Below are 23,794 nucleotides of genomic sequence, written 5' to 3' on the forward strand. Positions count from 1 at the left end.
GGCTCCACTGGGTTGCTCGTCAGCGCGAGAAAAGTTGCGACTGATAAAAAAGGGCGGCGTGCACTTCCCAACGCATTCGAGCAACCACGAGTGGGGCCATGTGGGGTTCCCCACAGCAGCTGAGTGCAGTGTTTGACGAAATCGCGACCGACCGCTGCAAACGAATTGCCGGATCGCCGGCCAAGTAAGCATCGCTAGTGATGCTGCTGCAAAGGGAGCAGCATCAGCTGAGCAGGCTCCCAGCTCTCGCAGCGCATCCCATCCCATCCCATCGACACGCGCGCGCGCCTACACCGCCTGCTCCATTGTCTCGCTCGCCAGCTCTTTCAATTACGCAGCCTGCCACCCGTCCGAGCACCAGCTTTCCCTTGCACTCGCTTCCCGTCCCTTCGTTGTGGTTGGCAAAGGACACGTTGTGATTGCACCCGCTGCTGTTTTCATTGTTCTTGTATGCATGCCCGAACCCTGAAATGACGTAACGCGCCTGAACAAAACCTTAATCGCACAGGGGAGTCTAGACGCGAGGGGCCCTCGTGATCGCACGGGCTTTGTCGCGGTCGGCAACAGGCTAGCAGACGCCACTTTTCGCGGATGACGTCACGTGTGGAAAAGCTGATGGAGCGCTCAGGGAAGGGCAAGCGAGGGCTTGTGTGATGCGGCGCACGCCAGGCTCACGCAGGGAAGCGCACTAAACTCGAGCGAACTTGGTTTTAACGTTCTTCGCCAGGGACAAACTGCTGTGCGTGCCGCCGCCGACTGTCAAAGAGACTCAGACGGCCGGTGCTGTGTATCCCACGGGTGCCGAACACTGCCCGCGCTTCCCCGCACAGTATCTCGAAACGACTCGCTTACCGGCGATGCTTGCTTTGTTGAGGGGAGCTCCGGCCACTCACGTTCCGGCAACAGGCCAGCCGATCGGAGCGACGGCGGCATCGCTACCGTGCGCTGCGTCTCGCTATTTGAAAACGCCTGTTAGTGTGTAAACAAAATAGGGACCCTCAGCGCGCGGGATGTGCGGCAGCTGCCTTTTTCCTGCACAACCAGGCTCACCTCTCCTCCGCAGTCCAAGTATGTTACAAGCGGTGCGGATGGCGATTTAACGGCCGTAGCAGAGTCAGCGAGTGCACCAGAGAACGGCTACGCTTACGTCCACAAAAACAGACGTTCTGCACGAAGAACGGCCGTCAGTGCACGCTAACGCACCACTACGCGGCTCTAGGCAGCTTTGTGGGCCGTGCAGCTCGTTGCGGCACGCAAACCGCGTTGCGGAGCGCGACGGCTGCGCACCGAGGCGGTCCGCACTGCGCTGTTACGACAATAGTGCATTTTACCGCAGTGTACCGCAAAGAATCCACTGCGTTCTGCCGCTCCGTGCTGCGCTGCTGCTCGGTAAACTCGCTGCGCTGTGCTGCGGCTCGTTAATGCTCCATTTTTGCTACGCTCCCGTCCTCTCCGCGCACCTACTAATCCCGAACAGAACACAATGTTACTGGACCGTCAGCCTCTGGATCTAATAGTCGCCATCCATGCCTTTGCGGTTTCTGCCTACGTCTACTCGCCCTCAACGGCACTCTCGACCCCAGCAGCCCTGGCACTCCCTCGAATCACTCAGCATGACTCGTCCGCGTGCGCTTCCCGCAGCAGCTCCCCCGCACTCCCCCGCGTCCGATGGATTTCTAAGCGAGTACCGCGACGACATTCTGACGTATTTGCAGTCGCGCCAGTCGGCCTACCTGCCTAATGTCGCTGCCATGCGTCACCAACCACAGCTCACCTGGAGCATGCGTTCGCTGCTCGTCAGCTTTCTCATTGAAGTTCATCTGGGCTTTGCGCTGTCGCCTGCGACGCTGCTCCTTGCGGTCAGCCTGATGGACCGCTACACAGCGAAACGCACTGTCTACCGCCGGCACTATCAGCTGCTTGGCTGCGCGTGCCTGTGGATCGCATGTAAATTTTACGAGCACAAGCAACGCGTCCCGCTGCTCCAGGAGCTGAAAGAGCTGTGTCGTGATGTCTATTCTGAAACCATGTTCGTCCAAATGGAGCGTCACATTCTCGTTACTCTCAATTGGGATATTGCCCAACCCACCGCCGATATTTTCCTTCCCGTCCTTCACCCTATGGTTTTTTTCCTGCTCGAGGTCTCACTGTTCTCGGAACAGTTCCTCACATTTCCCGCCTCTAGTATTGCTGCCGCAGCTGTCGTCGTTGCCGAACGTTTCATCGGTACTGAGCTCCGTTCGCAGGCTGAATGGAACCCCAATTTTTTATGGCCTATCGACTGGCGCGTGGGCCGTGAAAGTGATGCTGGAGACGGAAACAATGACAGCGACTGCAGCGCAGAAACCCCGCCTGCCAGCGATCGTCCGGAAAATGGCAATGATTACTCTTGCTGCTGCAAACTTGTCGATCAAGAAGCAAAACCCTGTCCGTCCGCCGACGCCGACGAATCGCCCCCGCTCGTCGGCTCTACCCCGCCTTCATCCCACAAACGCCCCGCAACGCCGACACGACTGACGACGCCAAATGAGCTGCTGCCGACCAGGAAAAGCGAAAGTCATATGGTCCTCCAAACGTACCTCGATACACTGCGCACAGAGCGCTTGGACGAGTGTGTGAACGCGCTCATGCTGTTGCTTCGTGCACCTCTTCCATCGCCTGTATTTTACAACAAATTCCCTCTCCAGGTGGCTGTCGTTCAGAGCCGTCTCTCTTCTCCCATATCGTCTCCGCGGAAACGTGCGCGAAAGGACGATGATGAATCCTGAATGAGGCCCAGTGCTTCAACCCGTTGTCGTTGTCGAAACTCCCGCGATGTATTTGCTACGAGACGAGAACTAGTTGGTCACGCCCTCCGACTTGGTCATGGTTCCAGTCTCCTCTTTCCTATTTTTGGGTTTCGCTACTGCGAAACTACCTACTCGTGTTTCCAATTTCTTTTTCTCTTCTGTACCGTTGTACTTCATACTCTCTTTTCTCCCGTTCTGTTCTTTACTGCAGATACCTTCTCCTTATCCGTCAGCGTGCCCCTGTCTCGGCATGCCTATTTTTTTGTTAGAAAGCTCTAGTGCACGCCAACATTATCTTTCTTTTTTTTTTTTCCTTTTTGTCTTTTTTTTTTCTTTATTCCATTCCATTATCCTTCCAATCGCTCATTGTTTTTCACACACATACATCCCGTTGATTTCCTTCCTTTGTCTTAGAAGGCAAAAACTGCCGACAATCGCCGTCGTATGTGTGAAGCGCAGAATGTTTCTCTGCTCGCAGTTCTGTTGCATTGTTACCTATCTATTTTTTATCTGCTCAAGCCATTTCGCATTGCGAAGGCACGATAGCCTTCCAGGCTGGAGGCTTTGTTGAGTCCATCAGGTAACAACTGGAATGTTACTCCCAGACGTTCTACCTCACGGTTTCTTGATTCGTCGTCGAAAAACAACATGTCCTTGTATTCTATATTCAGCTTCTTGCTGATGTTCTGCATGTGCGTAATCTTGCTTCCTGTTCTACGCGTCGGTGCGCGCATCCACGTTAGCTTTTTCTCGAAATGAAAAACGCGTCGCGGCCAACACGTGACCATGGTTTATAAATGGCAATTGCAGCCCCAAGGCAACTTGTCGTCTCCCATAAACTCCCTCTCTCGCTGTCGACCGTGCTCTCGAGGTTGTTTGACATGGTTGTGCGTGCAATTCGCGTCTCTGCTCCATTCTTACCTGGATAAATCTCTGCGATAGCAAAAAAGTTCTTGGCTGGTTGTTTTTTTCCGTCAATGGTAACTTTCATTAAATCCAGCACTCGAAACGCGTATTTAGGTTCACATGTTCGACTAGCCAAACACAACGAAACTCCATGGTCCCGTAAATCTTGCAGAATGGCCACTACATCGTCGTAGAATTGGATGGCTGTGCCGTATCGGTCCCACACAATGCTAGAATTCTTTTCATCAGCACGAAAAGGCGGTGTCACTAACTCGTAAGCTTTGCTTTCACACTCAATGCGGCGTCCACGCTTGTTGACGTGAGTCTGATTGATCCAATTGAAACTGTATGCTTTAAATGCATGAAACTTGAACGAAACGTGGTTCTCACGGATGTAACGGTTCTAAAACTTTCAAACGTTTCGCATTATTCGTTTGCGTATAGGTTCCAGTATCACGTCGGACGCGTTTACTTACCATGGGTATCTATCCACAGAGGCCACAGCGTGTAATCCAGGTCAAAAACAACACATTTGGGATAAACGATGCTAGAAGTATTCTTCCGGGTCATAATCAAGGTTCCGTGTGCAGTATTCGCGTTGCAACTCGCTCCTTACTATTTCTGTGTTCTCTCGGTTCTCAATCTCGGTCGTAAGCCTTCGTCGACTTCACTAAAACACGCTAAGCAGAAATACTGCATCTCTAGACATCTCGTTGTATCGAAATAGTGCAACGCTGTGGCGTTTGGTAAATGTTTTTTCGGGGACCCTGACCCAACTCGATTGAAGTAGAATAGCGTCTCGCTTGCATGATTTCTATGCTCTGCCATGCCCGCAAATGACAGTTTTGCGACACGCAAACTGGTTTTGGACGTCAAAACACAACAACGGAAGGCGAGGAGACGCGTTCCCGCTGATCATCGCCAGCGAGTGCGCAAAGCTTGCCTGAATTGTCGTGCCAAAAAGATTCGTTGCGATGGCTGCTTACCCTGTCAAGTTTGTATTTCAGCAAATCTGGAATGCAAATATCCTACAGAGCAGCGCGCTCTGCCGCCTTCGCGACAGTATTTAGAGGAGCTTTTGGAGCGCCAACGATGTCTAGAGTACTTGATGAGTATTTTGTGTCCAGACGTTTCATTGGAAACGGCTGATATGTTGCGCTTGTGTCATTCCATCAACGACGCTGTCAAGGAAAGTTCGCCAACTGTTGCTGGAGTCCCCGAAAATGACAAGATTCCGTCAAAATCGCCATCAACGGCACCTACCTCAACACTTTCCTCTGCTGCGATGGCTGCTGCCACTGGTCTTGTGCGACCTGCTTTTTTGTCACCCTTTTTGCTTTCAGGTGAACGGCCTGCTGTTGCCGCCTCAAATGTAGAGAGTCTGCCGTCTGGTTACTCGGTAGAGGATCGTGTTCTTGCTTCGGTCCATAGCGCTTGTGCTGTCTACTCAAATCAACAAAAGCTTGCGGCAGCGAAATCGCTGTACGAGCAATCTTCACAACAGCAAAACTCTTCCCGAAGGAACGCCCAAAAAGACACGGGTGTTGCAACATGTTCTTCGACTTTTGCGCTAACGTTTCGTCGTATCTTACATCAATTCAATCGCCCTTCATTAGATATACCATTATCACCTGAAACACCCTCAGCACTCTCTCCGTTTTCGGCAGTTCATACAGTGCCGCCGTTTTTGCACCATATGGCCGCTTCTGCGCTGTCTCTTCTTCCAAAGGCACAAGACGCCTACACGCTTGCAAATGCATTTTTCCAGCGTTTCCAGGGTCCCTTATACTTTTATCCTACATCGCTATTTTTTGCCCGTTATGACATTCTTGTTTCTGCCACCATTCCTGTTGAATCTTTGGACTTGGGCTTTCTTGTAATCGCCCTTTTGATTCTTGGTTTGGGACAAATGGCCCTTCATGACATCAACAATGCTTACCCTTCTCTCATTAATCTTCCTCAGTTGTTCCAGACTGCAAGTCACTTGCTCTCTGGCTTAATTAATGATTGTTACACCGTAACAACTGTGCAGGCACTTTTGCTTTACGGCCTTTATCATCTTCAATCGGCGAGGCTTGAAATGTGTCATGGATTTTTGGGATTTGCCTCTCATATTTCTGACTCTATCGGGCTTTATCAACGATTCTCTCCCTCCAATACTGATGAGACGGCTGTACGAGAGATATGTTCGCGGCTATACTGGACAATGCACTGCATGTACGGATTTCTTTATCAACACAAAGGCATTTCGCCGTCTTTGCGGACTCCAATTGATGTTGACGAAATGCTTGATACTCCCTCTATGAGCGTTACGGCTGCTTCAACACCTAAGGACATGATCACGGTATCAAATGCGACATCCTCAAAACGCAATCATGCATTGCCCAGTTTTGTTCCACCCTTCCCCACGGTACTCCAGCGCTTAGAGGTTGCTCATCTACCAACAAACGTTTTCCATCTGCGTGCGTTTATTCAACTTATGCTGTTATCCACCTGGGCGTGTGATCGCCTCTATGGGATCCTTGCACCCCTGGCCGATGAGACGGCTGACTTGGTCAGGATGCGACAGGGATTACAACGTTTACCGGAAGTCGCCAGTGAAATACGGAAGCGTTTGCACAAATGGCGCTTGGGCCTGACACATCGACAGCTGAGTGGCTGTCACGATCCTGATGATTGTCATTTTGGTCCAAACGTTCTTTTAAAAACAATGTTTCATTTCTCTATCATCCACAGCTCTCGCCTTTTATTACTGGCTAAATTTCATTTATGCTTGAATTGTCCAGCTGAGGTTCTCCCTCAGCGTTATCCCCCTGAATTTGAAGAAGGCGTGGAAGCATGTGTTGACTCGGCCACCGAGCTCGTGTCAGAATTCGCTGAGATGGAACATGTAAATCGGCTACAGTGCAATTCCTTCACGACCTATGAATGTCTTTTTGCGGCAACCAGTGTCCTATTTCTTCATGAATACATCTCTCGCATCGAATGTCCAACGTTGCAGACGGCCCTTCGACTACTCAATCTGGTTGGACGCAAGTGCCCAGATACTGTTGGCAAAACTGCGCTGCTCTTAAATATGTTCAGGGAAGTTCAGCCTGTGCCACAGGCTGCCCCCGTAGTCCCTACGTGGGACAAACCAATAGAGAAGACGGAAATGGGTTATAAGGCATGGATCCAATGGGTCAATGAGTTATCCAGCAATGGAAGCTTCTACTTGGGTCAAGACCTAACATGTAATACACAAAGCCGTGGTTCTCCCGGCTCCGCAGCTCAGCCTGCGGCAATTATTGAACCTAAGGAAGGATTGTTGGCTACACGAGAGTCCTCAGAATCGTCGTCGGAACCGGTCTTGAATTCCGAAATTCTTCAACCCGCCGCCCCTATGTACAATTTCCAGGGTACGGATTTTTCTTTACCATTCATGAGTTGGGCCGAAGTTGTACATCATCAGGAGCAAGGCGGAACAAAATTTCCATAGTATGGGACAGTCGTTTGTAAACGTTTGTTCATACTCTGTAAACAGCATTAGAGGACTGTGCATGTTATGACCACCGCTGTGGAGCAAATTGTCTAATTCTTAATTCTTCCTCTTATCTCTTAATACCTTGCTGTCCTTTTTTGTAGCTCTAGTTAAAATGATTTCTCATATATTTCTTCACAGTATAATTGTCTCGAGTGGATGTTAAGCTGATGCGTAAGGCAAACACTCTAGGAAACGGGATGCTTTAATTTTGGCATAAACGTTGGCATTTCGGACTCAGTCTCTTTAGTTTCTACCTTTCGTCTTTACACTTAATAACACTCCTTTTTTATTTAGTTACATCTTTTGTTTTATGACGCTGACTTTTCGTGTCGTGTTTGTTTACGCGTTCTTAAGCTTTTCATTACGTCATGCATGGAGTACCCGAACCTTGGTCGCGTGTCCTCATCATACGGAGTTTATCCTCTACCAGCAACTTCTTTTGCCTACAAAATAATCAATTGCCTTGGAATCCGCTTATACGAGCATAAAAAATTGTTCTCCAGCATTACATTAACCGGAAATGAAAAACGGTATTGTCTTGGTTTCGCGGGAGAGATTGTAGTCTTTCATTTAAGTTTGATGTCGACACTTTCCCAAATTGACGAAGGAATTGCATTAACAGTTGATTAGAACAAGTTCCGCTGTCTCCTAATTCCAAGGCGGCTTTATTGGAGCAGCAACAACAGTTGATGTGGCTTGCTTTTCAGAATATGCAAAAACAAGGAGGTGTTTCCTCACCATTCGCTTTCAATGATGCCCTTATGTCTATGTACTCTAATACTGCTTCTCCTGCAACGCAATCACCCGTTTACAGCGCCGTTACTCCAACTCTGAGTGCTCCTTTCCAATCTGTACCAAGTGTTTCAAGCAGTGTACGGTCAAATTGTCCAGCTTGGATATGGTTGTTAACATAAATGAAGGCTACGAAAGTACCTCATCGAGATTTAGATGTTGGCAGCTCTCCAAGAGTCAAGCAATGCCTGCCCAAACAGGAAAAACACGTCGAAAAGCATAGTTCCAGTGAACCTATTGCACAACCAGCCGATTTTACAGAAGAAGAGTCCCAAAACATTGCTCGACTTTCAGCAGAAATTGTAAGATTGGTTCCTTAAATCGGAGAAGCGTCTGTTAACACCCATGAAGGAACAACTTGAGACAGAGAAGAAGTATTTACTGGCAGAGACTGATGAAAAAATTAAAACCTACCAACGTGAAATGGTATAAAATATCCATAATACGCGTAAATGGCTTGCTAACTCATTGACAGAAATCTCTTCAGCTTGAACAAATGGAAATACAGCAGGAGAAACGTACTGCTGAAACAGAGATATCAAAATTGGAGAAGGAAGTTGTACGTACTTTTGATCTTTTTTGTCGGAGACTAATGAAGAACAGCAATGGTTTGAAGGGAAAATAAATGCGCAGAAAGATCAGCACTCACAATGCAAAAAGGAGCAGGTAATTTCATCTCTTGTCGAACCGGGTTCTAACTGTTAAGGAATACATTGAAACGGCCATGTCCTATACTAACAAGCTATCTTTACTGTCCTCAAGTATTCCAGCAAATTCTCCTCATGCGAAGAAAAGTCATGATTGGTATCAAAACAAAGTTGAGGAATACGAACAGATGACAAAAGTTGAAGCCCAAGCACAATTACCGTTGTTTCAACTGGTCACTGCTATTTTGAATCCATTTAAAGATTCAAATGATCTGGTGAAGTGTCTGTATCCTACATACATTCTAAATCATTCAAAAGCTGAATTCACTGAACCCATCACACTCAATCCCCGTGAACTTGAATGTATCGCGTTTCACGTCAAGGCACAAAGTCAAATGCTACAAGCTCAGCAGGAAGAGATCGTACGGTTAACTGAATTCATGGCTTCTATGCAAAACAAGCAACCCGAAGTCCACGAAAAGGCAGTAGTTCTCCGCAAGAACATGTCAGAATATCTGCAATTTCTTCAAGACTCAACTGACAAGCTGAAGGTGACACACGTAAGTGTCAGTGTATGCCTGTGTATATTTACGGAAACTAACGCAAGTATTAGTCCTCTTTAAGCACGATAATCGACAATAAAGAACAAATGATTCAAAAACTGTCGAAAGATGCTGAGCGTGAATCAGCACTACTTTCGCGAAAGGCCGATATCAAACCGGATCGATACAGGAATGTATTGAGAGATTCGCACAGCAATCACAACCGGAGTTTCAGTCCTGTTCAATCGCACGCAAAGCCTTCCGCTGACCGGGGAAAACGTTCAAGTAGCGTTGGGCTATCGGACAAGTCTTACTCTGAAGTGGCTGTCCTTCGATACCTTACACAGGTTGAATCCTTTGCCAAAGATGAGCGTGTATTTGGCGTGCTACAATCTCGCTACTTGAAATTAACAAATCGTCCCCTGTGTTCATGGGACTATACGACACCAATTTCTGGTAAGCCTGTCGAAACTAAAGCTACAATGGCATCGCATCCACGCAATGTAGAGTTTGTTTTTCTTCACGTCACACTTCGTGACACAAACAACATTTTGTGGCTCACAGAACTCTGGTGCGACGGAATTGTTCGCGGATTCGGTCACGCTGTAAAAAAAAATGATGCCGCTCAAAAAGCAGCTGAAATGGCTGCTGAGTATTACAAAGTGAGTAGAACGATCTTACCAATTATTTTATTCCGCACTGCGAAATACGTGATTGCTAACGTTTATGCTATAGGGCACGAATTGGACGCATCTTTTAAACATGGGTATGTCAAGATCCGCTGTTTTGCCAGACCTTTTCTTTGGGCGTGTACCTTTTCAATCAAACTTCCCCTCGAACGGCATCACGAGAAAGTGAATCTGAAACAAATTAACAGTCAAATGAATGTATACTTAAAGAATGTGGCTTATGTTAATCTACTTACAATATGCTGCATCCTTAAACTGCTTTTTCTGTTCACACATCTTTGATATTAACAATGGAGCTTAAAACTTTTCTAAATTCTATATTAAATGAAGTAACAGTTTATAATATATATGGGCATGTTGTTATCAAACGAATTATGAAGTGTTTTCTGCATTAAGACAGTGATAAATATATGAACGTTTAGCAAGTGCCACTTCCAAGTTTATGAATAAAATGGTAGCGGTATTGCTTTTGAATAACAAATACGACACAAGAAACAAACAACATTATAAGGTTTTGATTAATTTGACTTGCTGAATGCTGGCAGCACACTGTTCACCTTCAACAGCATTTCATCGAATTCACCGTCAGGTGTACTTAGAACTGTGATGGCGCCTCCTGCACCAATATGCCAAATGTTTTCATTGTGATAGCGGAAGGTAGAACGAATAATAACACTGAACTCACCTTTCTCAAGTGACGCATCCCAATACCCAAATATTCCCGAATATACACCTCGCGGAAGTGATTCAAGTTCCTCTAACAACTGTATGCTGCGAAGTTTTGGCGCACCTGTCATTGAACCTGGAGGGAAGCTGTGTGCCAAAACGTCCCAACCAGTAGTAGGAGCTTTTATATCACCATATATATGAGAAACCAAAGAATATACTGTTGGATGCTCTTCGACAGAGTAAAGCTGTGGCACAGAAACGGAGTTAACAGTTGCAAGTTGGTAAAGGTCATTACGGATTAAGTCAATAATCATGTTCAGCTCACTAGAGTCTTTAACATTAAGCAGCGTCTCTTTAGCAACTTCTATATTTGTTGTTGGTGTCCGTTTCAAAGTGCCTTTAATAGGTGAAAAGTGACAGTGTCCATTTTCAAATTTGCAAAAGCGTTCAGGAGAGGCGGATAAATGTGTTATATGAGGCAGTCGCATAAAGCCAGCATAAGAAGCAGGATTGTGATTGCGAATTCTTTTATATAAGTCAAAATCGTGAATAGATTTGGAAGGTTGGACTAAAATATGATCTGTGAGACACAGTTCATAAGAATCGCCAGACAGGAGATAAGACTGGCAGTCTTGTACTTTTTTACAGTAGGATTTTCTATCGGAAATAGTAACAGTCGGTGTTTTTGGTTGGTCCCCTTTATGACTCAAAGAATTGGATGTAGCATCGGAATCTGATAAAAGTAATTCGTCCCACCAATTCTCAAGAGTTTGTTCCTCTTTTATAAGGGTCTGAGCGTAAACACGCTTCTGTACTAAGTCAAAAACAAAGGAGCGGTCAACAAAAGCGAGTTCTGCATCCACATAAGATTCTGCGGTTTTACTCGCAAAAGCGTTTAACCCTCTTGAATACTCTGATGCGGATTTCTTTGTCATCTCATTGGCTTCATAGCCTAACACTCCCATGAGTCCGCCGTGAAAAGGCAACTGCTTTAAGCCTCCGACAGCTTTCCTTTCGCTCATAAATTCGGCAACCGCCTTCCATATATTATACGGTTTTTTGTTTTGTTGCTGAGAAACGCAATGCGTAAACGTCGTTTCATCAATGGATTTTTGATAGTGAATTGTATAGGCATTCGGACCAGTAGTGAATCCAAGCATAGAGAATTCGCCAGGTTCTTTTGCTGAATCCAAGAAGCAAAAAAATGAATTGTCGCGCTCTATCTTTTCAATGAAACTGAGCGGATCGAACCAAGAAAGCTCTTGCGTACAAACTTTGAAACAGGGCTGAACTGAGTAATCAACAAAAGGTGTCGGACGAACGTTATATGAAGAAATGGATGTAGGAAGATCGGCGGTACTGGGTTTAACAACGTGCAAAAGAAAGTTGTTAATGACAGTTTGGGAATGAGTCGAGCAGATGCTTTCAGGATGATAAAGAATTCCGTAGTGTGGAGCTCGTTTCGCTTGGACAGCCACTGCTAAATTATCTTCTTTTGTTGTTGCAAGTATAGTGAGATCTTTCACGGGAATATTATGTGCATATAAACTGTGATATCTCATACCTTTTACTTCTGAGACGCCTTGATAAATAGATTCCCCAGTTGTTATCACTGTCGCCGCACGTCCATGCCAAGGAAGTGTGCTCATTTTTTCTACCGTTGCGCCATAATATAAGCAGAGAGACTGAAATCCAAGACAGATACCAAGAGTAGGTATATTCGTTTCCCAGAATTTGTTAAGCACAGCGGAATAATCATTCGGGTGCCCCGGTCCTGGTCCAATAACTATTGCGTCGAAGACATGAAGGTTACTCCAAATCTTTTCGGCAATTTTATCCCAGTGAACTAGGACAATGTGGATATCTTTTGATATCCGCTGAAGCATATCACAGACATTGTATGTGTATGAATCATACTAAAAATGATCATTAGAACACAGTACAAAAGAATGCAGACGAAAAGAACTAATCTCCATAGTTGTGAACACCCAATAACTTACACAGTCAACTACAAGGATACGCATTTCTATAACAAGCAGGACATGAATAGGGCGAAATTAATGAGAAACAAAGGAAAAAGTAGACGTTTTTTGGTCTTCTTGTTAGATACAAACAGACACAAAACCTACTCGTAATTCTCTGATCTGTTTAACTGCTTTTTTGTGTATACAAGTTTTTTGGTGGTGAGTAAATGAACTTAAAAAAACAAAGCCAACGAACAGGCTACTACAAAAGTAAATTTTAAGTCATTCGATAACATAATCGCTGTTAAAAGGATGAATTGTTTAACATATTTATTCCAGTAATTCCGATTATTCGTCACTCTGTCTCGTAGTTTTTCTGAATTTTATGCGTGGGCTTGACTGACAAACTCACCACCATTACTTACATTACTCACTAAATTTCTCGTGTCGGCAACTTATTGTCTGTTAGTATTAGAGGGGAGAATTTACTTAGTATCTTGTGGACTTCGGTACTAAGTTTCAGTATTTCTCTAAAAATTTATTTATAAAAAGTTTAAAAAAAACAGATCCTAGATTTCCTGGGCTCTTGCCTTTTTTTTGAATCGTCTCATTCCCTTTATTACGAAAAACTTCAACAAGATGTCTACTTTTAAAAAGAAAGGACCAAAAGGAGTTTCTTCTGTTCGTCTTGTTCCCCGGGGAACTTCGAAATCTAGCAATATGAACCATACAAACTTTCTTCTCCAATGTTCTGTCTGCAGAAAAAAAAAACCTAGATCATCTTTCAATAGTAATCAATGGGAGAAGGCTTTTCGCTATGAACGAGGCAATCGCATATTTCTTCCTGATGCCCTGGCCCTGTGCACTGGTTGTAGTGCCAAGAATAGCGAAATTCTCCAGTGCACTCGTTGTGAGAAATACAAACAGCTGGACGAGTTTTCCAAAAGTCAAAGGAGAACATTTGAACCTCGTTGTAAGGTCTGTGTAGAAGAGTCGACCGAAGACAACAATGTTGATTTTGACAATGAGTTTGTCGTGGGCACGGACTTCTTGAACGGGGGAGATTCAGACGACGATGATGAAGAGAGTTATTTCCGTGATCAACAGCGCTCTGCGAAGAAACCAGTTGCCAAAAAGACAACTGTACCCACTGTTAAACCAGCATTGCAGAAACAGAAACAGCAACAGCAGCAACAACAGCAGCAGGTGCCACGAGCTGATGCTGCAAGAAACACTATAAAGAGTTCTGCAACTACACGTGTCCAAACACCCATTGAGGAAGAAGAGGATGACGATGTTATTGAAGATACGCAGGGCGTTGAAGATGATTTTGATGAAGATTTTGACGAGGATGAAGATGATTTTGGTGATGACCTCGCAGATACATTCCAAAGATATAGTGCGAACAAGAACACTTAGCACTTGGGCAATAAATTACAGGATGGAAAAAGAAAAGAAAGTTGACTCAAGACTATTTGCACTTTGAGCCTGTACACATCTTTGGTTGTGAGCTGCCAAGCGACGCGGTCGTAAATGAAAGAAAGCAATTCTTCACCTCGTGCTGAATGCTTCTGTATACTTTACTTGAGTCCAAAACCGTGCGACTCGTATAAAGCACGTTCAAGCTTAGTACGTAATTTCTCACGGGAAGAATAATCCCAGAGACAGAGCTGATTGAAGCATGTGTGCGCGACAGGATATCTGTCGCAATCTGCTCCAACAATAGAAATACGGAATTGCAAGCTAGCAATGCCTGTTGCGGGAAGCCGATCGCTTCCGGTTACAAATGCAAGCAGACGTCTGCATGTATCTGGCGTGTACTCTGAGACAATAGACCAAAACCACTGAATGACTCTTTGCTGATCCATGATAACACTAGACTCCGGTTTTCCTCGAGCGCGGCCAGAATACGTGGAAGAGCTGTGAATACTTGCATCATCAGGACCAGGATTTGAATAGACATCATATACACAGACACTTTGTAACTGGTACAAGTCAATTTCTTCTTCACTCCCTCGAACAAGTTGTTCAATCTCTTCTGGACGGAAAAGAGAAAGCGCATTCCCTCCGCAGACGTGAAGAAAACCATTCTTGAACGCTTTAAACTGGGTCGCAACGGACTTGTTGAGCAAAAAGTCTACATACAAACGTATGTACTCTTCCTTGTTATCTTGATTGACCGGCTTATGGGCACCTCCTGATACTAGTTCCAATAATTGGACACTATTTCCAGCCCGTTGGTTGACCGAAAATGTCAAGCCAAATGTACTCTCAATATCGCCTTCATATTCAAGTAATTTCTTGAATCCGGCTACTAGTCTTGGGCGGAAAAGTTCAAGGTCATTGATACCCACAGAAATACCAAGCAACTTTTTATAGCAAGCTAAGGGCAGATGAATGTCCAAGTTGATTGAGTTGTAAATAGCCATTCCCATGACCACCCCAACAAGGTAGAAGTGTTCTGCCTGAATTTCTGTGGTCGAATTAAACCATAAGTATTGGAATGGTTCCGTCGTCGAATGTTTGAAATAAAGAAAACGCAGGATCGAAAACACGACGACATAAGAGAAGAAACCATTCTTTTCGCAAACCACCTGCATCCACGCCTTCCTCATCGATAAACTCTATACGAAGGCTTTTCTTGAGATCGCTTTCGTTTAGACGAATCTGCTTTAAGCTGTCCTCAATCAAGTGTGAGCGTCTCACCCGAAGCAAAAGGCAGGGCTGAAATACACGTTTCGATAAAAGTGATGAAAAGAATGCTTCTCTCGCTTTAACTTCCATCTGTCTTCTCGCGTCGTATTCCATAATTCGCATTTTAACACCCATTGACAGGAGAAAGGGATACTGACAAAAACAGAACTTTGTGCTTCGTTGCTCCCACGAATCAAAGTCGGAAATAAGGTCAATATAATCAACCATTGTATTGTAAAAATGACTTCCGTCCAACAGGTTCATTTTGTTATTAGCAGAAAATAGCAGAGCCAAAGTTTGTGCTGCGGCATTAATTTTCCAGTCACTTGTGTATGAATAACCAAGATAGGCGTGACTATAAATTCTGGAAAGTCGAACGCTTATATATGAGTTCACCAGCTCAACTTTTTGTTGAAACACTGAAGCGTTTTTATATGGTCCCTGAGTAAACCACATGACAAACTGATATTGCATATCAGGCTTCAAGTTAGAGAGAAGTCCAAATATTCTTTTTAGAAAGGAGTCGCGAAACATGCGATTTTTTGACGAGCTATCTGCTAAGAGAGGATTTTGCAGAAATATCAATATATATCTGCAATCATAGACACTGGTACAGTATCTTAATGGTCTTTTGAGAAGGGCCTCGGAAGCTTGAAGTATGTCTTCTTTATAACATTTGTGAAGACTATAAACAATTCGATAAAACTCGCTGATTTCGTCGTAATCAAAACCACAATGGTCTTTTCCAGGCTCTTCCTTACTTTGAAAAGATTTGTTTAATATAACAGAGTTGCGAAAAGCATGGCTCAACCATAGTCGCAGAGGTTTGTGTGCCAACGAGACTGCTTCTAAGTCGTCAGAAGCATGACCAAGAGCTGCTTCACGCTTCACCTTCTCAACTAAGTGACGCAAGCGTTTAACCGACAATGGTTCTATACGCTGTATGTGTTCTGGAATAAGACTTGTTTTCGCGGAAGGAAGGTCATTAATGGTTAGACACACAGTGCAGCGAAAACAGGGTACAGAACGTGGATACGAAAGTCTGGATCCACAACAGAAGCAATTTCCAATGACCTACAAGCATGATTATTAGTCCAACACATTCGACATGATTCACACTGAGTACGAGTGAAACGACCTTCCACCCAATTTAATTACGTACCATTTCATGTCCCTTGTGATGTGGCTTCCCTGTAGTTCCACTGGTTTTTGTGCTTATCGGAGGTCCTCCCATGCTTTGTCTAACCAAAGACTTGAGCTTTGGCAGAGACATTGTGAAGTCGTTCATGGCTGTCATGAGGTTTCCTAATATTCAGGGCAAGCTCTGTCATTTACACACTGACTGCCATAGCAAATGGAAACTCTGACATCGATTTAAAGGTTTTACTGAAGCGCTAGAGGAACGAAAAGGGAAAACTCAATTTCAGCAAAGCGAAGAGCCCTTAACAGATTGTCATGTGTAAATGTCTCAAGAAGAAGGATGCACCAACATTATGAAGGTCATGAATAAGTCATGACACAAATCTGATCATCATCCGTACCGAAAACCATGAGCCATATACTGTCACAGCTAGTCTTAGTCATAAACACCTAGTACTTTATTGCGTATTTCAGCACACTAGCGACTAACTGAACTCATTCGGAGAGAATAGACAGAATCATTTCATTCGCGTAACTCTGTAAGCCTGTTGCAGCAGGCCACTGTGCCCTTAAAACTCACTTGGCGACGAAAACCCATCTCTTAAGTTTGAAATGACACATGTTACGAAGCAAATATCAAGAGAAGTACGTATTTTAGTATGTAAAATTTTGTACATTTAATAGATAACACTTTTGCAAGCTTCTAACACTTTCATAACAAAACATAAAAAGAATAAACTTCAGACAAGTCACTTGCGTAATACATAATAAGAACGTAAACTGTGACGAAGTCAAAGAACAAGTCAACTTTAATTCCAAAGCGGAACCATTGAATCACAGGGACTCGCACGGAAATTTGAGCCAATCTTTTACTCGATCAGTTTAAAGGGAATGAGGTAAATAAAAAAAAAGGAATTACAGGGGAATAAAACGAGGAAGAAGAGAGTAAGGTAACCAATGTATGGTTCAAAAAGTTACACTTGCCATCTGTCATAAGGGAAGAGACAAGCCGAGAACCTAAATTTCGGTCCTTTTTGATACCAAACACTTCAATAAAACACGCGTGGACAACTAAATGTTGGGGCGATTCCCAGGGATTGGCGGAGGTGCTGATGGATCAGGCGTATGGGCCAAAGAACGATGAGAAGGAGAAGAGAAATAGGTATTTGAAGTCACATTTGCAGACAAATGTTTCGGCTTCGGAGGCGGAGGAGGGACCTTTCTCTTTGGCTTAGCAACTGGAGCAGCCGACTTGTTACCCAACATAGTAAGTGCTGTGGGAACAGAGTGTGCGGAAGATGCACGAGCCGAAGGAGACACAAAAGAAGAGGAAGTGCGTTCAGCCATTGACCTATTACTTGGTGCCGTAGAGGGTATGGAAGAAGTTGAAGAGTTTGTTCTGGGAGGAGGAGGAGGAACTGAAGAGGCAAAAGAAGCCGACTGTCTTCGTACAGGAGGAGGAGGAACGGCGCCTCTCATGGCAGTATGGGATGCTGTACTCGAAACCGGAGAGCTCACGGGCAACTGCGTTGCTAAAGGTGGCCGTGGAGGACCATTCCGATGGGGAACATCTGCTCGATCTGGCATAGGGTGAGTAGGCACGGAGGGTGCTTCTTTTCTAGCAGGAACGGCGGGATGAGGAGCCTGAGAATGGTGGACAGTGGCAGGAGAACCAACTTCTTCGTCACTTCCTTCTTCCGGAGTTGGACTAGGAGGATGCAGCTGTAAATAATGCTTTGGGGGAGGAGGAAACTTCTCCACATCCTGGTATTTTACATGGACCTTTGTTTCGCTATGGATAGCTTCCTTATCATAGTCGTTGTCTCCTACATACGTGTTAATAAGACACTTTAACCATAGAATTCCTTTGGAATGGCTTACTATTAAGTCTGGACGATATTTTGTCGTGAAGCTTGTTGGCAGAGGCCTGAACGGGTTTCAGCTTGCTCTTTATTACTCTGAACCCCATGTATGCTAACATTTTTGTTAATAAGGATCCAGCAGAAAGGCCGCATCAGCAGTTAAAATACGACTTACCAAAACGCGGAAGAGATGCAAAGTATCAAGACGATTAATTATGATCCCACAAGTGTCAACGGAAAGTGGAGAATTGCGTGAAACTGGTTATGGCGGAAGACAAGTCGAGAGAGGGCGGTTATAATGACATATTAGGTTGCGGCTAAAAATAAAGTTATATTAAAACGCGCCACGCGTGAACAACAAACGCCACTCGAAAACGCATCTGAACACTTTCAATGACAAATACAGGGTCCGCCGCACGTAGAAATGGCCATGAGTAAACCAGTTTTTATTCGTAAAACAACAGTCATTTGACTTGTTCATTATTACAACGTCATATAGCTAAGCCTTGAGTGGTCTTTTTTACAACTCGGAACCCTCTTCTTGAGCCTCCTTGTCACTCTTTTCTTCCTCCTCAGCGAGAACACCAGACTTGACAATCTTGACGTCCTTGATAGGCTTGTCACGAGCATCACGCTGAACACGGGAGATGGCCTCGACAATATCGTAACCCTCGAGAACCTCGCCGAACACAACATGACGACCATCCAACCAAGGAGTGGGGGTGGTCGTAATGAAAAATTGGGAACCATTAGAGTCGGGACCGGCGTTGGCCATGCTGAGAAGACCCTTACGACTGTGCTTGATCTTGAAGTTCTCATCGGGGAAGCGAGTACCGTAGATAGACTTGCCACCAGTGCCGTCAAAGTTAGTGAAGTCTAAGAAAAACAGTTAGAGACCCATTTCTTTGTTGTTTTAATAATGATGGTAAAACGTCCTCAACAAACAAGAAGTAAAATTGCATGTTTGCTCACGTTCACTTCGACTTACCTCCACCTTGGATCATAAACTTGGGGATAACGCGATGGAAAATAGTGTTCTCATAGCCAAAGCCTTGTTCACCAGTAGAAAGAGCACGGAAGTTTTCAGCCTGAATACAGAGTTAGCAAGGAGTAAGCCTGGGACGAGTCACTTACGGTCTTGGGGACAGTCTTTCCATAAAGACCTAAGACAATACGACCAAGGGAGTTACCATCTTGTTCAACGTCAAAGTACACCTTGTCGGTGATCTTAGGTCCCTTGTAAGCGGATGCAAACGCAACCAGAAGCGTTAAAAGGAAAGTCAAACGAAACCACTTCATGTTGGTTAAGGAAGAAGCGTCATTCCCCAGCAGTGTACGCTTTACCTAAAGCCGGTTGGCATGGCAACTGTATTTATTTTTCGATACAGTGAAAAAAACAAAACAAAACGCGAATACGCTGAAATCTGCATAGAAATTGGGTTCGTTCGTACCGTAATAGATTGAATAATCCAGTTAGCACATTCTTTTCCTACTTTTATGACATATATGCTTTCTTTGATCTGGAGCATGACACGTCGGGCACCCCGGTGGTGCATTTACCCTTAGCCATTACCTACGCGACACATTTTGTACACAAACCAGTTGGTCCCTAATTTGCCATTCGAGGTCAATTCAGGGTTTTAGAACGCATTTTTCGTTTTCTTTTTCCCGAACAGTAACCTCTCCGAGCATTATGCGTTCGCAATTCAAGGACGATTATTCGTTTGGTAAGTTGTTTAAGCTTCTTTGCCCTCTACTAAAAGACGGCTTCTAACATTGTTTGATGTAGAGAAGAGAAAGACTGAAGCTCAAAGAATTCGCGAAAAGTATCCTGATAGAATTCCCGTATGTTGTTTCCGATATTTAGTTCCTCCGACGCTAGTCATGGCGTTGTCTGGAACATGTGTTCCGTTAGATCGTTTCCAACTAACCATCTGCGAAAAGGTCATCTGCGAGAAGGTAGACAAGTCGGACATCGCCACTATTGATAAGAAGAAGTACCTTGTGCCTGCGGATCTTACGGTCGGTCAATTTGTTTATGTGATCAGAAAACGAATTAAGCTTTCGCCCGAAAAGGCCATCTTTATTTTCGTTGACGAAGTTCTTCCTCCAACTGCCGCTTTAATGTCTACTATTTACGATGAACACAAGAGTGATGATGGCTTTCTGTACATTACATACTCGGGGGAGAATACTTTTGGCAAAGAGCTGACTATGTGTTCTTGTTAAATTGATGTTCTCTTTACGAATTGTTATTTTCTGTTCTCCGATGCTACCGAGTCATTACTGTAATATCTGTTCTTCTCAGCTTTGTTTTCCCTTTCCCCAAACTCGCGTTGTGAGAACGATTGTTGCGAGGCGTCGCATCTCTAGCCTCTTGGTCGACCCTGCGTTCTCCTTTTTACCCATCAAATCATGTGTACGAGGTTTTTAGTTTCAACTACGATTTCGTTGACACACTGCAATATTCCTCCTTCAATACAGCCATACATCTTACGAAGCTTGTTTAATTTGCACCTGGGCAATGATATTCACTCCTTGGCACCTTGTGGTGAAGCCCGGGTTTTCTTCTGTTACGATCATGTTAATACAATATACACGCAATTCTCCAATACGGTCATTATGGACTAAAGGAAATTTCATAAACGAACGATGACATAAATGGGTTCTATAGAAGAAGAGGTTTTGTAAGGAGGATGGGAAATGATTAGTATGAGCAGCTAGGGAAAACTGCGTTGTAGAGGCCAGAAAAGGCTCCGAGTTTGTAATTCTGGCTGATGCGTGGTGAGTGATTCTAGCTTCGGTGAATAGAGCAAAACTCGTACTACCAAAAGTGAAATGTCACCATGCATGCTCTTTTATATTTTTTTTAAAAAAAAATAGACCGCGAACGGTACATGAATTTGCATTTGAGCTGTTTACGGTGCAGCGAAGTGCAACCAAACGTACCAAAAGATACAAGACATAAGAAGGCAAGAAGAAATTCCTCGGAAATAGAAAAGAAAAATAAGAATAAAGAGGAATGGTACAATTCAATAAATGTCGAACACATTAACGGTGAGGGCCACCGCTACTTAAAAGAACCAATTTTTTCTTTTTCTTTTTCTTCTTCTTGTTGCCATTGTCAACAGTTGAAGAGTCTTTCTGAAGAGACGCATTGAGTTGCTTCCAATCAACACCCCAACCATCTGGCTCATCAGAGTCAGAATTGCCGGTTGATGTATCAACCACACGAGTTCCCCAAACCGTAGTTTTTACGGGGAGCGAAGCGGTAGAAGCACTGGCGCTTTCATTTTTGGGTGTAGAAGCTTGCGACTTCTCACTACCTAAAGTGGGAAAAGCGTCAACACCAAACAGTTCATCACGAGGAGGTCTAGGTTCATTCAATGGTCGTTGCAGGTTCAGTTCAGAGTAAATTTGGTTTTCCGTAGCCTCCATAGCACGTTTCCGCTGGCGTTCCTCCCACTTATCCTGCTCTTTGTGTGCACGACGACGGCGGTGAATGGCATCCTTGAACGGAGCTAACGCATCAGCAGGAACAACCTGTGACCAGTCACACTCAATGAATGAAACTTCACAGCCATCAGGCAAATGGCTCAGATACTTACATCGCTGCTTCAGTTCACGATCGACTGAATGACCAGAAGACACATGTTCCACCAGTGGCTGAATCTCATCGGGGAACGCCTGGTAGCTACCAAAAACAGAACGCAATATGCGTACATCAAGCGGGGCAAGGTATATGTGAGAGTGCGGAAAAGGTTGATAGAACAAAAAGGGGTCATTAGAGACATTCCCGGAAGCGACAGCCATAGAAGAGGACGAAGCTCCTCCGTCCCGTTTAGAGGAGGACTGCGGCAAGGCATCCAACTTCGTGTTATTGGCGAATTGGGAAACATTTAAGCGTTTCAAAGATACTTCAAGCTGTTCAATAGAGTCCGACGCTTCTTGTGAGTAAAGCGAAATGTTCTCAGAAATCGTGTTGATGGCTTTTTCGTAGGAAACGTCCGACTCACCGTACAACTGGCGATCTTCGTCCTGCACCCTGGTGAGTTCTTGAATCTCCTCAAGGAATTGCTCGACCAGATACTCATGCGAGCCCAACAGAATACGAGCAAACTTTGCTTTCTCGGATGTTACACGAGGAAGGTTATCGCGAATTGTTGGGTCTTGCATGTCCTGATGTAAACCAAGTGTACGAGGAAGCGCTAACACGGATCCGGGAACGCGAATGTAGAGTACGAGTTGAAGCTTCTGTTTCTCCTCGAGTCGTTGATAGTTGGAAGTGTGGACCCAACGAACCGGCTTCATATCACGCATACGAAGCACATCCCAGCAAATAGGACACGTACGGGCGCCACATTTAGGACGTATTTTACTATTTGTTGCTTCTTTAGCCTCTTCTGCCGTTGGCGTTTCAACGTAACGAATTAAACACGGGAGCAAAAAACGTGACCACATCTGGCCATGCGCGCAGCTACGGGTTGCTCACCCAAACAGAAAGGACATGAAGCCGTTTGGCTGTCAGCGGACGAGAGCACTTGCCAAACATCCTCCCAAGGCACTGGCATTTCAGGATTATTTACCTGCATCGTGTAATCGCCCAAAGGCGATACAACAAATCGATAATTGGCATTTACAAATCTTGCCTTGTCCATTGGATGATGACCAGAACCATAGCCATAGGATGCATATCCCTTGGGTCGACGTGGAGCAGCTGCAGTTGATGATGTTGTCCGAGGAGGCAACTTAAAATTCAACAAGTGGTTCAGATTCATCTGTCCACGTTTATTGACACGACCGCCGCCTTTAGCAACTAGCATGTCTATAAGGTCATCGTATTCGTCACCCACTCCCTCGTCCAAAGTCATGGCAACTGAGTCTGCGACAGATTCAATTCGTTTGTTGGCTCGGCGTCGGTTCCTTTGAGACTGGTTGCTGCCAGCAAGACCTTGATTCTTTCGGGGAGCGGCCGCCTTGCCCTTTGCCGATCGGCCACGACCACGTTTCGGCTGATTCGAAGGTGCATTCGCGAGTGTGCCGGTTTTGTTCGGGGTTTGTGCACGCGATGATGCAGTATTCAGAGGCGCTGAAGAGACAGAAGGAACAAATGAAGCTGAATGAGCATTAAGCTTGCTGGCAGAGGAGGTTTTCTGAGAGCTCATTCCGTCTTTTCGATCAACGTCAGAGGAAATCATGCAAAGTGTTAGCTCGAACTGAACACTTCAATAAATTAACTCGGTCAAGGTATATTGACCAAGTCGTATGAAAAACAACTGGTTACGGTACGTATCGTACGCGTAATTGATATTCTTGAGAAGAAAGTGAGTATGGTAGACGGTACGTCAAATCCGTGGTGGAGAGCATGAATGAATATTAAAAACGGGTCGGACGTTAGATTTAAGCTTGGGAATAATTGTTTATGGTGGTGAAACTGCGAAAAGTGGAGACGATGCGACGCGCTAAATGAGAAATATAATTAAACGCGAAACTTAGCCGACACGATGAAAAGCTTATTTTGAAAGACGCGTAAGAGAATAGAAGGGAAAGAAACAAAGTAGAATCAAAGAATATAAC

General features: G+C 44.8%; 11 protein-coding genes across 11 annotated transcripts; 5 read left to right on the forward strand and 6 right to left on the reverse strand.

The window, feature by feature from the left end:
* Positions 1 to 1,613: 1,613 nt before the first annotated feature.
* Positions 1,614 to 2,768, forward strand: SJAG_02404 (cyclin Puc1; the record flags this gene model as incomplete). The annotated part of the gene is made up of 1 exon (XM_002173574.1): positions 1,614 to 2,768. The coding sequence occupies one exon, from the start codon at positions 1,614 to 1,616 to the stop codon at positions 2,766 to 2,768; it is 1,155 nt and encodes a 384-aa protein (XP_002173610.1).
* A 430-nt stretch (positions 2,769 to 3,198) lies between these two features.
* SJAG_02405 (acid phosphatase) lies at positions 3,199 to 4,354 on the reverse strand. The gene is made up of 3 exons (XM_002173575.2): positions 4,172 to 4,354; positions 3,711 to 3,962; positions 3,199 to 3,498 (listed from the first exon to the last, which is right to left on the reverse strand). The coding sequence occupies exons 1-3, from the start codon at positions 4,263 to 4,265 to the stop codon at positions 3,296 to 3,298; spliced, it is 549 nt and encodes a 182-aa protein (XP_002173611.2). The 5' UTR covers positions 4,266 to 4,354; the 3' UTR covers positions 3,199 to 3,295.
* Positions 4,355 to 4,521: 167 nt separating this feature from the next.
* SJAG_02406 (transcription factor Thi5) lies at positions 4,522 to 7,173 on the forward strand (the record flags this gene model as incomplete). Its single annotated transcript, XM_002173576.1, has 1 exon — positions 4,522 to 7,173. One exon carries the CDS (start codon positions 4,522 to 4,524, stop codon positions 7,171 to 7,173), a length of 2,652 nt encoding a protein of 883 aa, XP_002173612.1.
* Positions 7,174 to 7,639: 466 nt separating this feature from the next.
* SJAG_05920 (hypothetical protein) lies at positions 7,640 to 10,710 on the forward strand. The gene is made up of 9 exons (XM_011050675.1): positions 7,640 to 7,748; positions 7,849 to 8,090; positions 8,139 to 8,312; positions 8,362 to 8,436; positions 8,486 to 8,569; positions 8,614 to 8,676; positions 8,717 to 9,217; positions 9,271 to 9,861; positions 9,935 to 10,710. Exons 1-9 carry the CDS (start codon positions 7,739 to 7,741, stop codon positions 10,055 to 10,057), a joined length of 1,863 nt encoding a protein of 620 aa, XP_011048977.1. The 5' UTR covers positions 7,640 to 7,738; the 3' UTR covers positions 10,058 to 10,710.
* SJAG_02408 (para-aminobenzoate synthase) lies at positions 10,144 to 12,906 on the reverse strand. The gene is made up of 2 exons (XM_002173579.2): positions 12,558 to 12,906; positions 10,144 to 12,473 (listed from the first exon to the last, which is right to left on the reverse strand). The coding sequence occupies exons 1-2, from the start codon at positions 12,579 to 12,581 to the stop codon at positions 10,407 to 10,409; spliced, it is 2,091 nt and encodes a 696-aa protein (XP_002173615.1). The 5' UTR covers positions 12,582 to 12,906; the 3' UTR covers positions 10,144 to 10,406.
* Positions 12,907 to 12,952: 46 nt separating this feature from the next.
* SJAG_02409 (hypothetical protein) lies at positions 12,953 to 14,675 on the forward strand. The gene has a single exon (XM_002173580.2). The coding sequence runs from the start codon at positions 13,161 to 13,163 to the stop codon at positions 13,938 to 13,940; it is 780 nt and encodes a 259-aa protein (XP_002173616.1). The 5' UTR covers positions 12,953 to 13,160; the 3' UTR covers positions 13,941 to 14,675.
* On the reverse strand, positions 14,102 to 16,564 carry SJAG_05264 (ubiquitin-protein ligase E3; the record flags this gene model as incomplete). Its single annotated transcript, XM_002173581.2, has 3 exons — positions 16,378 to 16,564; positions 15,012 to 16,289; positions 14,102 to 14,641 (listed from the first exon to the last, which is right to left on the reverse strand). The coding sequence occupies exons 1-3, from the start codon at positions 16,510 to 16,512 to the stop codon at positions 14,102 to 14,104; spliced, it is 1,953 nt and encodes a 650-aa protein (XP_002173617.2). The 5' UTR covers positions 16,513 to 16,564.
* An 862-nt stretch (positions 16,565 to 17,426) lies between these two features.
* Positions 17,427 to 18,336, reverse strand: SJAG_02412 (hypothetical protein; the record flags this gene model as incomplete). Its single annotated transcript, XM_002173582.2, has 2 exons — positions 17,427 to 18,181; positions 18,237 to 18,336. 2 exons carry the CDS (start codon positions 18,334 to 18,336, stop codon positions 17,427 to 17,429), a joined length of 855 nt encoding a protein of 284 aa, XP_002173618.2.
* A 324-nt stretch (positions 18,337 to 18,660) lies between these two features.
* SJAG_02413 (cyclophilin family peptidyl-prolyl cis-trans isomerase Cyp4) lies at positions 18,661 to 20,187 on the reverse strand. Its single transcript, XM_002173583.2, has 3 exons — positions 19,352 to 20,187; positions 19,206 to 19,305; positions 18,661 to 19,093 (listed from the first exon to the last, which is right to left on the reverse strand). Exons 1-3 carry the CDS (start codon positions 19,514 to 19,516, stop codon positions 18,738 to 18,740), a joined length of 621 nt encoding a protein of 206 aa, XP_002173619.2. The 5' UTR covers positions 19,517 to 20,187; the 3' UTR covers positions 18,661 to 18,737.
* On the forward strand, positions 19,714 to 20,960 carry SJAG_02414 (autophagy associated protein Atg8). The gene is made up of 3 exons (XM_002173584.2): positions 19,714 to 19,944; positions 20,007 to 20,062; positions 20,162 to 20,960. Exons 1-3 carry the CDS (start codon positions 19,911 to 19,913, stop codon positions 20,444 to 20,446), a joined length of 375 nt encoding a protein of 124 aa, XP_002173620.1. The 5' UTR covers positions 19,714 to 19,910; the 3' UTR covers positions 20,447 to 20,960.
* A 308-nt stretch (positions 20,961 to 21,268) lies between these two features.
* Positions 21,269 to 23,382, reverse strand: SJAG_02415 (ubiquitin-protein ligase E3; the record flags this gene model as incomplete). The annotated part of the gene is made up of 2 exons (XM_002173585.2): positions 21,269 to 22,620; positions 22,710 to 23,382. The coding sequence occupies 2 exons, from the start codon at positions 23,380 to 23,382 to the stop codon at positions 21,269 to 21,271; spliced, it is 2,025 nt and encodes a 674-aa protein (XP_002173621.2).
* Positions 23,383 to 23,794: the final 412 nt, after the last annotated feature.

The sequence above is a fragment of the Schizosaccharomyces japonicus genome, assembly GCF_000149845.2.
Source record: "Schizosaccharomyces japonicus yFS275 unplaced genomic scaffold supercont5.1, whole genome shotgun sequence".
Taxonomy (NCBI): domain Eukaryota; kingdom Fungi; phylum Ascomycota; class Schizosaccharomycetes; order Schizosaccharomycetales; family Schizosaccharomycetaceae; genus Schizosaccharomyces; species Schizosaccharomyces japonicus.

Coding starts and splice junctions, on each gene's coding strand:
- SJAG_02405 (XM_002173575.2), bottom strand. CDS start 4,265: ATGACCCGGAAGAATACTTCTAGCATCGTTTATCCCAAATGTGTTGTT. Junction 3,963..4,171: donor TCTGTGGATAGATACCCATG/GTAAGTAAACGC, acceptor CTTACGAGTTAG/TGACACCGCCTTTTCGTGCT. Junction 3,499..3,710: donor TATCGCAGAGATTTATCCAG/GTAAGAATGGAG, acceptor CGCGTAGAACAG/GAAGCAAGATTACGCACATG.
- SJAG_05920 (XM_011050675.1), top strand. Junction 8,313..8,361: donor CTCGACTTTCAGCAGAAATT/GTAAGATTGGTT, acceptor ACACCCATGAAG/GAACAACTTGAGACAGAGAA. Junction 9,218..9,270: donor ACAAGCTGAAGGTGACACAC/GTAAGTGTCAGT, acceptor CGCAAGTATTAG/TCCTCTTTAAGCACGATAAT.
- SJAG_02408 (XM_002173579.2), bottom strand. CDS start 12,581: ATGCGTATCCTTGTAGTTGACTGT. Junction 12,474..12,557: donor GTATCCTTGTAGTTGACTGT/GTAAGTTATTGG, acceptor GATCATTTTTAG/TATGATTCATACACATACAA.
- SJAG_02409 (XM_002173580.2), top strand. CDS start 13,161: ATGTCTACTTTTAAAAAGAAAGGACCAAAAGGAGTTTCTTCTGTTCGT.
- SJAG_02413 (XM_002173583.2), bottom strand. CDS start 19,516: ATGAAGTGGTTTCGTTTGACTTTCCTTTTAACGCTTCTGGTTGCGTTT. Junction 19,306..19,351: donor GAAAGACTGTCCCCAAGACC/GTAAGTGACTCG, acceptor CTCTGTATTCAG/GCTGAAAACTTCCGTGCTCT. Junction 19,094..19,205: donor GTTTATGATCCAAGGTGGAG/GTAAGTCGAAGT, acceptor TGTTTTTCTTAG/ACTTCACTAACTTTGACGGC.
- SJAG_02414 (XM_002173584.2), top strand. CDS start 19,911: ATGCGTTCGCAATTCAAGGACGATTATTCGTTTG. Junction 19,945..20,006: donor CAAGGACGATTATTCGTTTG/GTAAGTTGTTTA, acceptor TGTTTGATGTAG/AGAAGAGAAAGACTGAAGCT. Junction 20,063..20,161: donor AGTATCCTGATAGAATTCCC/GTATGTTGTTTC, acceptor ATCTGCGAAAAG/GTCATCTGCGAGAAGGTAGA.